Below are 18,100 nucleotides of genomic sequence, written 5' to 3'. Positions count from 1 at the left end.
TGCCTTCTTCTAAAGCCAGTTTTCAACCCAGACACTTAGGACAACTATTAACTAATTTCTAATTTTGCCTTTTAAAGGAAAATTTTGGAAAAGGCAATTAGAATCTAAACAGAATTCTAAAGAAACAAATTTTCTTGACTTCTTGCAGTTGAAATTCAGGCCTGGGCATGGGATGAAAATTGCATTAGTTGTCCTTGTGTATTACCTTTGTTTGATCAGAGTGCAATGTGTCCCTCCTGATACTTTCTGGATGTATGCTAAGATTTGAACTTTGAGATAAAATTCTGCAATGATTCTGTTCCTATCTAACTGAGCAGTTCCAGTTGGTGTATGGGGAGAAATAGTCATCTTGCCACAAAGACTTATCCTTTTCCTTATGCTATTTAATAACCCCCTGAAGCTGCTGGAGGAAATGATTAGTTTGGGATGCAGTAGCATCTGTATATTGAAAATCAGTTAAACATCATTACCCCAAGTATGGCTATCTGTGTCCCAGTCTAAAGCCTGGATTCTTAAGCATCTAGATGGGTCAAATCAAGCTTAAATTACATCTCTTCAGGACTGGTACTGTTTGTTGATGTTTCATTGGCCTGATCCCAATTCCAATTCCTAATAGGGTCATGCTCTTCTATTGGAGCAAATCCATGTTTTGGAGGCCCTTCTGATTCATGACACTTCCTGGAACATTAGATATAGGCTGTGGCCTGGAAGGTCTTTGCATTAATTTCAATTCTTTTTGAACTGGGATTCCCTGGCTAAAGTTAATCATGCCTTTGGCATACTCCACTCTAGGACAATGTATGCAGGTCTTGGGGCTGCTTTTAAGATGGCTTGGAAATTTCAGCTGATCTAATAACCAGAAGCCCATGAGTTAAACAAGTGGTGTTATTACAGTGTTGGTGTTTTCTTGTGGGTTAAAAGCAAAGTGCTGGTTATAACCTAATGCTGTGGCAGGTACTCACCCTACAGGAGATGAGGAAAAAGAGCACTCAGCAACAACACTTCTCAGAGAAAGCTTTGCCCCTTGGTGTACTTTATTTGCAGAGGTGAGGAATGCATCCTATTAAGAAAGCTTTGAAAACTTTCCTATTATACAAAGCATGTGGGCACTGATAGTCTTAGGGCTGCCTTAGATTACCTAGATTCGTTACTTTTTTATTGGCTGCTGTTACTCTAAACTGGTGCAAATCCTTGTGTAAGTAGGCAGTCTAGAAATGATTTATCTATGTAAATGTTACATCATTTGAATGAAGATATTTATTATGTGTGTGGTATCTCTTTCTCTCCTCCTCCCCGATGGATGAATATGGTGGGAATGAGACTTTTGTACATGTTCTCATATATAGATACTAACACCATACCTGCATTTATATTCCTGATTTAGGAGCTTAAATATAGGATTCTGATATCTTTGTAGCAATCAGATGTTAAAGCATATAGATAACACCCTAGCCAGCTGAATATGCATATAAACACATGGATAGATGTTCAGTGATATGTGAATATCACCAGACTTCATTTACAATATTTACAAATGCTGTTTCTTCCCCAGAAAATTAAGAATTTGTGACCTAATTAAAAATAACAATTTCGAGTTATCGCCCACAAATATATTGAATTAAATTCTGAATAATTTATACAGAATTATATAATTCCTTTAAAGAGAATTTCCCACTCAAATGGAATTCGAAAGCAATATTACAATGTAGGCAAGGGTCATCTCATTGAATACATGCACTTTAAAGTATCCCTTCAAGTGGCAGCAATTTGGATATAGCTAGAAGGAAGAGGACAATACTAAATTACGGTACTTTCTCCTAATGTTCTCCCACTTGAAATGTTGTCCACTAAAATGTTCCTCTACAGGTATTTCAAATACATTTTTTTCTGACAGAAATGCCTTTATTCTAAACATAGTTGTAGTGAAAAGCACAAGTTTCCAAGTTTCACCAAAATTCTTCATAGTACCAAGAATATCTAAAATATTAAGTTTCTGATGTATAAGCTATGTTTGTGGGTCTGATTCCAGTATCCTGTGAAATCAACTTTGTTTATTTTGTACCTGAGCCCAAAATGATATGCCAGGCAGTTTACATCAAAATCTGATATAACTAGCTGAAATTGTTTTAAATCTGAGCTGAATTTGCTGTCAATATGGCTATAGATTTTATGAATATTTCAGATTTATCAGCTGCTATCGTTTTTTTTTACTTTCTTAGCTAATTTTCTTGAGTATTTTAAATTGTTTCAACTGTTATCTGTCTTGGTTTCAACACTTTCCCTAAAAATGCCTATTTTCTATTGAAAACATTATTATGAAGTTTGTTTAGTTGACACATAAGATGTTTTTGGTTAGATTAAATTACTTTCAGTGTAGTGGTAACCATGATTCTAAGTGAAGAAAAACAGAATTAATAAAACTTTGTTTTAGTGAGAAACAAAAAAAGCACTTATGGGCCACTAAGATACTTTCAGCTTAGCACTACTGCAGTGAGAAAAAAAGGAAAGAGATTGTGGAAGAGAAAAAAAAATCCATAATAAAAACCATTTATTTTGTTGCTAAACCAGGAATGGATCATGTTTTGGTGGGAAAGAGCTGAATTAAACCGAGTTTTTAAAGGTATGGGGGTAATGTTTCTAGGTTTTCTTTTAAATGTTGGAATTTCTATTTTAGGGTTTAAGCTACAAAATGGTAAGAAATTACTATGATTATTAGTTTAAAAAGTGTCAGACAGAGGATCCAAGATCTAGGGAAAGCCTCATCCTTGACCTAATTGATAAAAATCTGATTTGGATCTTTTATATATTTAGCTGTGAGTTCTACATCTACTTACCTAAGAGTGAACCTCACTGAATATACCTATGTACAAAATTATTCTCATTCTTTTATTTGTGTACACATTTAAGATTCACCATTGTAAAATGGCCAACAATACTTCAGTTTTGGAGAGTTCTGTTTAGTCTGAAGCCTGGGGTATACTTGGGAACAGGAACATCTGTTTTCTTGTGGCAGCATTTGTATCATGGTGAGGCTCATGAGTGTATCTTGTACCTACAGAAATCTTAGAATGAAGAAATCGTATACTCCAGAAGCCACATTTGACCACTGTACTCTTCGTAAATTCTAATACCTATCCTAAGCTTTCCATCTCTGTTAGGATGGCATCTTGAACCTAGCTAGTACAGATACTGGTTTATGAATGGAAAACAGTAGAATCCACTGCCAACCTATCAAAGATGGAAGAAACAGAATAAATCATGGATTTCCAAAGGAAGCTTAGTGCAGGTTCATATGGGGAAGAGCAATACAATTTTCTTAGGTTAAGCTTTTGTGTTGTATCTCATAGGATAAATGACTTTGCTCATAAAAAATGGGGTTATGACTCAATGAAAGAAATATAATTTGAATCTACCCTGCAATTTAATCATGCCATCTCCAGGTGAAAGGATTTTTGCCTGAAATCTTGATCAATTAAGAGGGACAACATTTCTCTCATTTATCAGTTTCTAGCTGCATCAGGAATGTAACACTCAGAATTCCCAAATGGCTGGGTTCTTGTTTAAATCCAAACATAGTAAATCCAAATATAGCTGAAGGGCATCAGATTAGGAAAGGCTGATTAAAAACTATCTGATCATAGACATTTGAAATTATCAGCTTATATTTCTGTCACTTATTTTAAAGAGCAGATACATTTACTACTGTTCAAATATATTGATACGAATTATTACTGTTCAAATGTTATTGTTTCTTGTTCCAGAAAATTGCAAATTCAGATAATTTCTTGTTTAGAAAAGATAGATCACACAGCTAAGATCATATTATTGCAGAAGAGCAATAAATAGCTAAAACATTTATATCTATATGGTTACATATAGTCTATGGTTTACATTGGATGCTCCAAAATGATGCTTTATAAGATAATTTCAATCTTTTTCAAAGTTGGATTCATTATGCCTTTCCACTATCAGAAGAAATATTTTATTCCACTTAAGCAATGCGTGAAAAAAATGAATTTAAACCTAGAGCTATTTTGCTTATGGAAACATTTCTGGAAATAAAACCTCTGTAGCTGTGGTATTTTATATCACTGCATAAATACTTCCATTGCCACATTGTGCAGGCATTCATAGACCAGCATTAAGAGTTGGTTTTCATTTCATTTATCATTCTTTGAATTTAAATAGAGTCCTTAAACACAAATATATTACTGTAGACTTTATTTCATGTCTTGAAATAAAATCTGACATGTCTTGTACCAACAAGTCATTGTAGATGTACATAAGCACTAATCACTATGCAAATTTTTAGATCTGAAAGAGCAGAGGATGATTAAGAGTTTTTGCTTGATATACCAGTACTTTATTGGAGAAACTCCTAAGCAATGAAGTGATTATAGAAACAAAACTGTTGTAACACTTGCTTTTGCTACCACTACACTGCAAATTAAATTTAGAGTACTATCTGGAGAACAGATACTATAACAGATACTGTATATTGCCCTTCAGAGATTTTTTTCAATTGCTATAGCCTAGAACACCATAACTTATACAGGATGATAGGTTGTGATTTGGTGGATATTAAAAATATCCAGATGTAATTTGGAAATAGAAGACATGAATTACTGTCCTTTTTCATCATGATCAAAGTAGACTAATTATTTTGGAGATGCTGGGTACCTATTTATTTTATCTATTTGAGATGGTCCATCTGATAAATCCTCTGGGTTTCTTGAAGAAATCCTGTGGGAATTTTCTAAAGGCCATGGTGGTCTGTATTTCTGGGACTTAGTTATAGTCTCAAGCATAGAGGTGGCTCTCACCTTAGTCATGATTGCCATTGAGCAGCCTAACAAGCTCCAAGTAAACTTCCTCTGTTTACTGAGGAGCTTCAGGAAATGAAGACATATCTGGGGCATAGCTGTCAAAAAAGAGAGGGAGAAGTGAACCTGATTGAACATGGATAAGGGCTGAGGTTCAAGCTTCTGTGAGGCAGTAAGATTGAGGAAAGGCATTGTTTCTCTGCTTCTATTACATTCATAGAATGTCATCTAGTGAGTCAGATTGAAGCTGTGAGTCCTGAAGAAGTAGAGTTCTCTGGCATATCAGCCCTGCTACTTGTAGCTTAGATCCTGGTCCTTTCTGACTCATGAAAGCTTTCAGGGAGTTAACAGGAAGCTGGGTTCAAGCAGTGCAAATGCTTCTTTCCTTGAATGGATGTTTCTGCATGTCTTGAAAGGTAACAATGTGACCTCTTCTCAAGAAGCCATTGTTCAACTGCCAAGTCTAAATAATCTTTGATTTTTGGAGACACCGTTAAGACACTGGTAGGTCTACAATAGCAGATAGGCCCAGACAATCCCATTTTTTCTGGATTTGATTTCAGGCCAATCATGAATGTCAGTCCTTCAAAAAAAAGACTGGGTTCAAAACAGACACCACAAGGATTTCAGGAATGCCACTTCATTGATGTAAGGGTTGTTCATAGAATTAAAAAGCCTGTTCAAAACCTTCACTATATCCCTTTTAACAATAACATCAATGCGGGACTGTTCTTTCTCACATTTTCTCACATTTTTTCCTTTCCCAGAGCTGAGCAACTTTTTTACCTTGTCTTCCTTCCTTCTCAAGCTCAGAGCTAGATTGCTTTACATTGCACGTTCTTGTGAGATCAGGACACAAGAAATGTGAACTTCCTAGTCCTGTTTATCTATTAGTGGCATTCATGATATTATTCTGAACCAGCTATGAGTGTTGGAACTAGGAATGACTTTTTTATATATGTGTTTAAGTGGCTGGACCAGTCAGAGGTAAGTGAGAATTTGAACCATAAGAAACTCCACTGAAGTTTGCGACAAGACTTGATGCTTTCCCCTCCCCATATTAACAACTATGTGATATCATTGAGTGAAATCATCAGTCAGCATGGAGTCAGGTATCATCATCATGCTGATAACATTCAGCTTTACTGCTAAACTGTTGATCAAATGGGAGATGTAGCCAAGGCAGTGTCCCTATCACTGAAGGCTGCTGGTATCTGGATTGGGAGAACAGGTTTATGTCCAATTCATAGAGAGAATTGGTTTATAATCTTGGGATCTTCCTGAATCCTCAGCTCCTGTTCAAAAATTTCTTAACTGCAGTTAGGAGCGATTTACACAGACGCACCCTGTGTGTCAGTTAATGACTTTTAGAGAAGTGGAAGTCGCTCCTCATTGTCTCTCATGCCTTGGTCATCTCTTTATGCACAAACTACCCAGAAGCTTCAGATTATCCAGACTCATCCCAAAAGCATTTCTTTGAGAACTGTACTGGTTGCCAGTTGCTCCCAAGTGCAATTCAAAATGCTGGTTTTCACCTTCAAAACCCTTCATGGATCAGAACCTTAGAATCTTCATGATTGCTCACTCTCGGTGGTTTCTGCCCAACTGTAAGATCCAAAACAGAAGATTCCCTCTGGTTCCTTTCTCCAAGAGTATGCGATCTGCAGAAACCATAGAGAAGGACTTTCTCAGTTCCTACACTTGCCCCTTTCCCCCAAATCTGGAAAAGCTTTGCCCTGAAGATCAGCTTGATGTCTGCCTGGCTGAATTCTGAAAAACCATAAAGATGATTTCCTTTCACGTCAGTGATGTTTGATTTGCTGTCTGATCTATTTTTGGGTAGGAATGTTGCAAGAAATTGGTTGTTAACAAGGCCTGGGATATTTTAATGTTTTTGTGTTGTGTTTTTAATCAGATTATTAGATATATGTGCCAGTCAGTCACTTATGATTGGAATAGCATACGAGCCCAATAAATAAGCAAGTTAACAAATAACTTAGATTACATAAACATTGGTTCATACACGAAGATTTTTAAATTTACAATCAAAATTCTAATGATTTTTAACTAAATGGAGAATGAAAATGTGAAAACTAATGAAAAAGAAAAATATGGAGGCTATACCACATGGCAAGAAACCTTTTTTTCAATTATTTCTGATAACTTTTAACATTTTTGACAAGCCTTGGTGGAGCAGTGGGCTAATGCCTCCTTAAGTAACATCAGCTGCCTGCAATTAGTGCAGTTTCGCATCCCACCAGGCTCAAGGTTGACTCAGCCTTCCATCCTTCCGAGGTAGGTAAAATGAGGACCCAGATTGTTGGGGGCAATTAAGCTGACTTTGTAATAATGCTGCTTGGGGGTGTGTGTGAAAGCCCTAACAAGCAGGCATATACATAGAATGAAGGCTACTGCTAAGCTTGTAAGCTGCCCTGAGTCTTCGGAGAAGGGCGGGATATAAATGTAATAAAAATAAAAAATAAAAATAAAAATAAACATATTACTATCAGCAGCCAGCCAACCAAGCTAAAAGAAAAGGATTCTATTTGTATTAGATCTCTTTACACTAGTATTTTGATGCTCAAGAAAATTATCCCATCACTACTAAAAAGTATCTGAAATTTGTTTAGAGAAAACCATCAAGTCATATGATATATACCAGCATCTGTCCTCCTAAGGATTAGAACCATGAGGTGGGAGCAAATGTTCACATAAGTCTTTACAAAGCCAATCTAACAATCTATCCTGTAGATACTCAGAAGAGCTGCTGTTTGTTCCAGACATCATACAACCACATCAAAAGCAGGGTTTTTTGGGGGGAGGGGTGGGTTTGCAAAAAGGGAATAAAAATTTATATTGAAAAGCCACAGCTCTTACAAGCAGTGCATTATTTATTTTATTAATTTGTTCTTTTTACATTACGGGAAACAATCTATTTACATGTTTGTGTGTCCACATATTAGATAAGTAGATAATCCTATGAAAAACTAATTCAAAGTGCCATATAATGCTCTCCAGCTTTCCATCTAGAGTTTTTTAAACTGTAACAGTTTTGCAAAAAAAAAAAAAGGAAAAAACAAAAACGGATTATCCTGACTGGGAATACAGCTAGAATGCATCTGTGTCACTGATTCTGATTCACATTCTAGTAAAACTATGCATTATAAATTAAAAAACAAACTGTAAATTCATAAATATAAAATACAAATTAAAGTGATAGTGCATAACAAAACATTCAGGGGACACCCAATAAATAAATAGAAATATATTATAAATAAGATACTAGCATTTACTTTTTTATATTAAAACATTTAATCTTTCTTTATCTCTCATTACAAAAGAACAACAGTGCATGCTTATGTGTGTCTACTTAGAAGTAAAGCACAGATTAAATGAGATTACTCCCAGATTAATTACAGTTCAAACTTGTATCCTATCAGGCTTCTCCAATTTGGCACTATTGACATGTGTTTGCCTAGTGTGCTTGGAATTACTAAAAATTTAGAAGTAACTCCAAACTATCTGAAGGTGCCAGCTTGGGTAAGAGTATGAAGCTATACTGAGTGGAAATAAACTCTCTTTTACTCAGTGACACTTACATCTAAGTAGACTTGCATTGTATTGCACTGTTAAAAGTATTTTATGGAAAGATCTGCAAAAATATATATAATAAATATTTTAAAACTTTTGATTTAAGAGGTCAACCTCTTTTTTTAATACCCCCTAATCCCAATTGTACTTTAAAACATTGATTGCAGCTTTTTTGCAGAGATTCAGAAATTTGAATAAAATAAGCCCTACAAAATCAATTGAAATAATAAAAGACACAATTTAGCCAATTAAAGTTTCTAATTCCCACCAATTTCAATTGAAGAAATCTGAGCATGATAAGGTTCCCTGCAAACAAATTATTTGAAAATGTTTTTCTTTTTGCTTTGTATAGATAAAAAGGTCTGCAGTAGGCAATCAGAGTAAACGCAGCAGCCTGATTTATAGACCTGCAGTGCCAAAGAGTAATCTGGGTGGCACTATTGTCCATTGCAGGACTGCCGTTTCTTAAATCCTTCTGTTGCCTACAGATATTCAACATCTTCATATCTTCTGCATTGTTCTAGGAATTTATTAGAAGATATAATTGTTATGTCTACATCAAACCCAAATGAATAATGAGGTATCATGTTAACAAATTTCTTTAAGTCATGATGTGTAAATACATCCTTCCTAAAATATAAAATTAAATTGTGATCCTCACCATTTTTCCCCCAAGGGTAATCCAGATAAAACAATTGGCTACTTTGTAGTACATCGTTGTTTGTAATCATATGGTATATAACATTGCTAGATATATTATCTTATCTTAACACATTTTTTTCAGCAGCATTTCAACTAGATTTTAAACTTTTTTTACATGGGATTCAAATACCACAGAAATAATATAGTTGTGAAAACAGATCTATATGACATGTTTTGCACATCTGTGTATGAAGAGTCCAATTTTTTAAAAAAATATGTCTATATTTAAAGGTGGCTACTGATATTATATTGACTGCAAACAATGTGCAAGCCTTCAAATATTAAAAAGAGGCTACAAAGTAAAGCAAAAAACATTCTCAACACAATACAGTTCAAATGTTGCAAGTCAGATTTTCAGTTTTGAGTTAACACTGGATTTTTATCCTTGCTTTTAAAAGTCTTAAAAATATGAAATTATTAGCCCTTTACTTGTAAAACACAGCAGTGATATTTTGTGCCCTGTTAATAAGTGTATAGCTTTGATATATTAATGGCTTTGAGAGGTAGCAAATTTTCTAGTGATTTTACATTTTTTAAAAGATTTCCATACCTGTTACCTCTCCCAGATTCTTGGGGGGGAAAAAGGATAGAGCCTAAAAATGATGCTGTATCATTACAACGTGTTCTGGCATGATCTGTTGATATATATTCTCAAAAAAGGCACAAAAGAAAAAGCCAACTTTTGAATGGTAATTTCTATCACTGCGAGATTGAACTGTGTAATTTTACTATCCAACCAGTTAAGAGTTTCATATTTGAAAAGTTTTGACCTTGGAAGATAGTTGAAAGCCAGTTTTGATAATACAGATTACAAGACAGTAATTCAGTGTATTTCATTAGCACTAGATCACTTCTTTAAAGTTCTTTCTCGATCTGTCAGTAAAGTATTATTTTCCATACTCGACATGGATGCCAATATGAGTAAAGTTAAATATTAAAATAATAAGTGACCCACAATTCTTTGCTCATGTGACATGGGAGGATACAACTAAAAATGATATATAGTCCAGATGTACAATCTGTTGAGTGTTTTAGTCTCATCTATGGTTTTGGCAACAGAATGTAGACGAAATCTTGCAGCTGAACCCAACATCTCCATTAGGACATGAACTATTAATTCTCTAATGCTTTAAACATGCACATTAGTGCATGTTAAATGCTTTCCTTAAAATTGTGGTGCTTGTGAAATCATCCTACTTTCTGCTAGTATGATAGTTTGATCAGATTGTATTCTACAGTCCTATACCAGGATTCCTTATTAGGGCTAAGCAGTGTTTCATATTTGGTTCCAAAAAGATTTTTGTTTTAGCAACTTTGGAGAGAGCCACATAATCATAGGAAAAGATATGTCTGCTTTAAAGAGTCACAGACAAGTTCTATGTTTGTCCTTCCAAAGCTGAAGCAGCTTTTTTGAAATCATTTGTAAAACACTGCATAGCTCTGTTGCCTATCAGTCTTTTTTCCCAAACAGTCTTGCATTAGGTGTAGACCAAATGCTTTAAAACAGTTTTGTAAAGAAAGGTATTCTCTATTTTAAAGAAAAAAACAAGGGGGAAGTATGAAACACTTGAGATCAATGGTCATGAGTAGTATACAACATGTATTTCATTTACAGCATTTTAGAAACAAACAGCTAGTTGGAGATGTGCAAAATCTGAAAGCTCATCAAAGTCAGGAAATCAAATGATTTTCCCTTTTAAAATGCACACATTGTAATAAGAAATGACAATATAGTACAATGTTAAAAATTCTTACTAATTGATTGGATGAAAATATTCCTTTAATCCCAATTTTCAATCATCTTTTAAATTCATCTAAGCTTTCTTGTTATTGCCTTAAAATATTACTACCTTGGAAGATAGATTTTACAGTCTTCTCCTGATCAAAAAAATTCTAAGTTGAGTTTGAGGAAATAGAGTGAGGCAGTTTGTGCAGCTGCTAGTCTTTTCATGGGATGACAGACATTTCATCCCCATGACTCATTTGAACTTTTACTACAATACACCTATCGCCCCATCTTCTTCTGGTATGACAGATGAAAAGGATTATCTTGAAAGATCAAAATCATATGTTTCTCTGTTTCTAAAAAATAAAATAAAATAAAAAAATAGTCATATAAAGAAGGGATTCTGAGCCCAAACTCCATTCACTATCAATGTGGAGGACAACAGAATCCTAAAGGTATTATTACCCTGAAATACTGGATTTCCAAAATACCAAATAATGGAATATTGCTGTACACTAGATAACAGACTAGCTTTTAGGAACAAGGATGAATAAATCGGTGCATCTATCATACAGATCTCTCTGTGTGTACATGTGTGTGTGCGCGCATACATGTGTGTACATGAGACATAAAGGAAGGTGTTATTTGTGGGTGTATGGGATTCTTTACAAGAGGCGAAGTGGGCAGCATCAGTACATATGGCAAAGCACTAGGCTGAGATGGGCAAACCTTTAGAAAGCAAGGGATGTTAGCAAAACCCTCTTGGAGAATTGACAGTTACACCACAGAAGTGTTAATTCATTGGGAGAGAAGAGAGAGATAAAAGGTAGAGGAGAGAAATACAAATACATATTGGTATCTCTGAGCATGGACCTAGGGCAAATTATACAAGAGATATTTCTTGCCATTAACAGTCCTCCTGGTTGGATCCCTTCATAGCCTGGTCTGGGCTTCGGGGATGTAAATCTCAATGCTTTCGGCGCTTTCAGTGGCTGAGTTCTGACGAACCGATGCAGCTCGTTTGGCAGCCATCAGCCGTTTCCGGGCCTCCTGACGCTGTGAGCTCTCCAAAGAGCGTTCCCGAATGAGTGGCACCTGACCTTTCGATGGCTTCTTTGGCACTGGAGGAGGGGCCCTTCTCTCCTGATCAAAGCAGAAGGTTAATGACATTATACAGCTTCTCAGGGGAAAAATTTAAAGAAAGGACGGGTGGGGGAGACAAACAAACTAGGACAAGTCAGTGGTTAGAAGATACTTGTTTACCTAAAGTTAACTCACTTTCTCTTCACTGAACTGCCACTGAAAGACTTAAAAAAGAACATAATCTTAAGGCAAAAAAGGATGGCATTAACAACAGCACTAGCTCTCCATAGATATGTGGTGTCTGAGGCTCAAAAGGATGAAGCTCCCACCATTAACTATTGTATGTAGCTCCTGCTGCACAATCTAAATTCCTCTTCTGGATATTCAGAATTAGAAAAGAGAGCACTTTTACTCTTGCTACTTAATACAATGTCATAATTCTATAATCTTAGAAAGTCAGATTGTAATTAAAATAATCTGCCATCTTATTATTAATAAAATTCTTGGACATTCTTAATAAATTAACTCCGCATAATAGAATAGTATATGGAAAAATGAAAGACAAAGATAATGAGCACTGTCCCCTTTGTATACAATATACATACACAAGACTAAATGGGCTTACAACATTCAAGACTTATGGATCGATTTCACACAGTCATATGAACTAGCAGCCTGAGGTTAGTTACCGTAGCAAAATTTAAAAACAAAATGAAAAAGAACGTGGTTGGTGGTGACTGGCCATGTAACATTGCATACTTTGGGTGCAAGTGCTTCTTAAAAATATAGTATTAGAGTCAACAATCTAGAAACTGAATTCATAAGTGGGTGGGGACAATTTAAAGATGGAATTCTGAGAATATACATTAGTAATTACTTTGGCATCCAAAGATATCGTAGCTAATAAAAAGGAAGACATCTGTATATATCCACATGATATATATCAATATATCATATACATATCATATAGAAAGACAGAGAATTGGGGGGGGGAGAAATGTGGGTATGTTACTTCTAGAATTTATATCTAGGATCCAAATAGGGCTACACAGTAATCTGGATTTGAAGTGCAAAGGAACACAGGAGTCATACAGTCTGTATCTAGCCTTCTATAAATTAAACAGAAGCCCATCTTTCTGGGCTTGCATAGTGGCTATGGGAGCCCAGGAATGATGCATTTTCTTTAAGGAGTTGTCAACAGATGTTATATTAGTGCATGATGCACTCCAGTTCACCCTTTCCCCTTTAAATTTGGATCCACAGGTCTAATCCAAAATATCTCTCTCGTTTACATATCTATTTTTTCAAAAATTATATGGTATTCATCTTAATAATTTCCTAAATGGATTATTAATTGCATTATGCTCTGTAAGTGTAATCATAATTTATTATTATTTTCTCATTGTTGATCAAAACAGTTCCTCAATGGAAATGAATTTGTTTGAAACACTGCATTCGATCTGCATGCAAAGAATGAACTATGGCAGTTACCCATGTTTAGGATGAAGGATAACAAGCACAAATATAAAAACAGATTCACAACTTTTTTCATATTTTGCTTAAATAGGGAAAACAAGCAATTTAATTTAAATATTAATGTAGCCACACTTGGTAACCATGATCCACAAAATATATTTTTTCACTACAGGTTGATGATACATCCTGATTTTTAGGTCTGTTTAATTTACTCCTTTAATTTACTCCTTTATCATTAAAGTATTGCTTTCTTATGCTAGCAAAAAAACCCTTTTAGCCTATTTAGGTATTATAACTTCTAATAAAAATAGGGTGCTTTAGAACAGAGGTCCCCAATCTTTTGAGCACCAGGGACCGGTTCCGTGGAGAGAAGGTTTTCTGTGGACCAGAGGGGTGTGTGGTTTCATGTACTGCCTGCATTCTGCAGATGGGACTTTGCTTGTTTGCGTGGACCGGTTTTTGACATGCCGCAGCCTGGTGCCAGTCCACAGACCAGGGGTTGGGGACCCCTGCTTTAGAATCACCAAAAAATTTGTCTTAGAAATGTTATCTTGTGGAACTTCAAGAGTCATTTATTAGTATTTTGGTTTGGAACAAGCAAGAATGCAAATGCATGATTTTCTCAAAATGTTGTCTAAACCAAATGACTTCGTGCTTTTCCCTACTGAACATTTATAGGTGAACAATTCTTTTACTTGACTTAATCATGCAGTATTTATTTTGGTGTGGGTCTATATTGAGAACTGGTTAAGGTTCCAGCATGCGGCTTAACAAATTCAAGAATGGTTCAACAAGCCCATTCTTTTCCTTGGACTTTCTTCATATTCCCATAGCTAACAAAACAAAGATTCTGAGAATACTGACATTATGGAATGAAATCCCATTTTTTTTTAAAAGTATCTCTTGAAAAAAATGAAATATCTACAGCACTTATTCCCATATTATTATCCTTTGCCTTAAAAATAATACATGAAATAATCATAGGCAGAATAAGCCAAAGTATAAACAACATTCCGAACAGCTTGAAATGTTCTAAACAAACAGGTGCAAAGGGGAACACTTTGTCCCTCTTTTTCAATTTTCTTTAATGTGTGTGAAACTGAATTTGTGCTTTTCCTTGTAAAGGCACAGGCCTTAGAAATATTTGATTAGATCAGCAGTTACAACAACAGCAAATTTCTCTTTGCTATGGAAATGTAGTTTTTTTTTTACTCATTGAAATAAATTTCCCACTACTCCGCTAGATCTCCATCTTAAGTCCTCAACTTAAATTTTAAGGGTAGACATATTATTAAGGGCAGCAGGGTAGGAATATATTAAAGTACTTCATTTAAATAGTACATTTTTACATTTCATAGTGGGAGAAAATATTTCAGAAGACTTTCATTTTTTCCTCCTAATGTCCTTTCCTTTCCTTCCCTCCCTTCCCAATTTTGGGCCCTGAAAAAGAAAAATGTTTACATGCAAGTTTTCATATTCTACCTATCAATTTGTATATTTTTACTGATATTATTGATGGGATACATTTCAGCTTTAAAATGCTTACTGATCTCTAGGGAAACAATGACTACTTCTAATACTACTGCTGAAAACAATGTGTGAAAGCACACTAAAAATTACCTGACATCCAGGTAAGTCTAGGAAAGGAAATTGAGTCTTGATTTACCATCCTATTTAATGTTTTGAGTCTGTAAGACAATGGAGGATAGGGGCATGCTATGGTCCATGGGGTCGCGAAGAGTCAGACACGACTTAGCGACTGAACAACAACAACAAATTAGTGTTTTAGAGCTAGAGCTTACTGAATGAAATAAAAGAGGTGAAACCACCTATGAGGCCTCCCTCAAAATAAAGTAATGACACAAGAGATTTTCCAGGTAATATTTATGATGGCTTGATTGGCAGATACCCATACATTTATCCATGGGAATGGGGCTGGTTACCAAGTCAGTGCCAATAACACTATTCCCCTAGTTTACTTATACATTTCATAGTGCATTAGTAAACAAAACTCTTACACTAGGCAGCACTGTGTTCTCTCTATATTATTTATTTTAATTGTAAGAATCAATATATGAGGCAATTTTTTCTAACAGTTGATTATCTAATATGATTATACGTTAAGTATAATAAGACAAATGAGCACATTCCCATTTTTCACATGTACAAGTTTGCCTTAAAAATATGCCTGAACATATTACAGATAATATTCCAGGTGATTCTTAAAGTAAACATTTTCTTTTCTTTTACAATGGAATTAATCTGATATGAAATCCATTTCATGTTTTTAACATCAATGAAGTATGCAGAGGCCTATTTAATCTGTCCAGAATTTGTGCAGGGTGTTAAATGAAGCATACAAAATCGACAATGTTCTACCTTCTTGTCATGTAGGTCCAGCTGTTTCCAATTATTGGCCTTTAACTGATGAAGTTCATCAAATTTCATACTAATATTTTCTATGGACAACTGCAGCATATCCCAAAACCCTGCTAAATCTTGGGAGGCTGGTCTCGGGTGTGCATTGGGATTCTGTGTGAGAGAAAAGAATGGGGGAAAAACACGAAAAAAATCAAAGTCCTTGAAAAAGTCAGATGGAATTTTGCTTTTTATTTCTAATGATGTTGGCTACCTTACTCCATCAGATTCATCTGGAATAACAATACAAGTTGATTAAATTAACTAAGTCATGCACTCAGGTAACGGGGTGTGTGTCTTACAAATGTCATAGTTTTATCCAGTGCTTTTTTTGTAAAAGAAAAAGGTGCCGGAACTCACACATGTCATACAACCTGCCTTGCCTAACCTACAAAGTTCCATCCAAAAAAGGTGCCGGAACTCCGTTCTGAGCGTTCTATGAGAAAAAAAGCCCTGGTTTTATCACAACCAGTATGGACAGCATATGCTGTAAATTGGCTAAATGTTTGTGGGAAAGTTAGCTGAAACAATCTTACCTTGGAATGAATGTTTTGGCAGCAATATGCTGAGGTAATGACTATGGATATTTTCTTCTGGACATGTTTCTGTTATTGCATATACAAGTAGTCCTTGACTTATGAGCATTCAACAATGGCTTGAAGTTACGATGGCCTCCGAAAAAGTGACCCATCTTTGGAGTTACAACCATTGCATCACCCCTGCGATCATGTGATTGCAATTCAGGAGCCTGGTGACCAGCTTGCACTTATGATGGTTGCAGTATCTTGCAGTCATATGATCACAATTTGTAACTGTCACAGTGGCTTCCAAAAAGCAAAGCCAAATGGGGAAGCCGAATTTGCTTAACAAGGCAGGATTCACTTGCTCTTGTGACGCGCTTAACAACCACAGTAAAAATGGTTATAAAATTGGGTGCAGTTACATGATGACTTGCTTAACAACCACATCACTGAACAACCACTTAACCACTGAAATTTCAGTCCCAATTGTGGTCATAAGTTGAGAACTACCCGTACCAGAAATAGAAGGCCATAATATTCTGACACATTCCTGAGCTTTCAATAATTTCTCAAATCAACATTTTTTGTATAGTTCCAATACATCTGTGTCCTAGACAGTATACGTTTGGTAAAATTTAATGTAAATTTCTGTTCTTTGTTATAATATAGGAGAATTGGAAATAAACACAGGCCTACGAATGTTATAAACTCACTTTTCTATTTTATTTTTAGTGTTTTTTTAAAAACTTCCTGGGAGAGGCGGTTTTAAGATTTTCTTCTCAAGTATCAAAATATTTTGGCCAGCCTTAGATTCTTGCACGTGAGTTATGGGAAGAGCAACAGTGGCATTTTACACTATCCTGCTTCAGACACTAACATATTTTTTTTGGATGCAAGTAATAAAAAACCCAATATCATAATACATGTTACATACCAGATTTTCTTCACAGAGTTCTCTGAATTGGTAAAACTTCTGAGCCATGAGAAGCTGGGCACTACCAACTGCAGTTTGAATTTTACCTAAAACTTAAAAATAATCAGAGCATAAGATACCATTGTGATGTATTACTGTAAGCAAATATTGGAAATCTCTCCACTGTTACAAAGTCAGCTACAGATCTAATTCAGGAGTGAGCGAAGTGCAATCATATGCAGCCTGTAGCCTATGGACTAATTTCAAATGTTGTCTGCAAGCTATCCATATTAATATCTGTGGGAAGAATATTTTTTTCCTTTTGTATATGAGAATGAGTGAAAGACAGAAAAGAGATTGCAGTGTCAGAAAGAGGAAGAGAGGAAGAGAGGGGATTACAGAAAGTGAGTAAATGTGTATTGCTACCCACTCCTAGTAGTTCCATATCAAATGATTGCTTAAGCTCAGCTCACCATTGATGATTGGTGCTAACAGATTTCAATTAAGAAAATGCAGTCCTCTACAAGAAAAGATCTCCATTCCTTTCCAAATGCTACTACTAAAAACCCACAGTTCCTTTTAAAAGTGAACATATATTCCCAGTCACTGGAACTCCCTCCAACAGATACACCAATTAGCAAAAGCAGGAATGCAAAAACAATGAAAACTCTCACATCCAAAAAATAACCAGCACTGAGTTTCAACTTGGCCTATATACTTTTCACATATGCAGATTTTTTTCAGTTGTGTTGCTTGTTGAATGATGAGGGATGATAGAAACTCAGTTCAATAATATCCAGAGAGTCATGTGTAATCCTTCTGCTGTTTGTCATTGAAACAATACAGT

At 35.3% G+C, this 18,100-nt stretch overlaps 1 protein-coding gene across 2 annotated transcripts in view; it reads right to left on the bottom strand.

Annotated features, from left to right (window-relative positions):
- Positions 1-11,775: 11,775 nt before the first annotated feature.
- DLGAP1 (DLG associated protein 1) overlaps positions 11,776-18,100 on the bottom strand; it is a gene marked incomplete at both ends in the record, with an annotated part of 92,000 nt that continues 85,675 nt past the window's right edge. For both annotated transcript variants that reach the window (XM_081322501.1, XM_081322502.1), the window contains 3 exons: positions 11,776-11,985; positions 15,781-15,933; positions 17,275-17,366. In XM_081322501.1, the coding sequence (XP_081178627.1) occupies positions 11,776-11,985; positions 15,781-15,933; positions 17,275-17,366 (455 nt within the window). The remainder of the gene's footprint in view (positions 11,986-15,780; positions 15,934-17,274; positions 17,367-18,100) is intronic.

This window comes from Vipera berus (genome assembly GCF_964194415.1).
Source record: "Vipera berus genome assembly, chromosome: 3".
NCBI classification, from domain to species: Eukaryota; Metazoa; Chordata; class Lepidosauria; order Squamata; family Viperidae; genus Vipera; species Vipera berus.
This window is presented reverse-complemented; position numbering and strand designations above follow the sequence as displayed.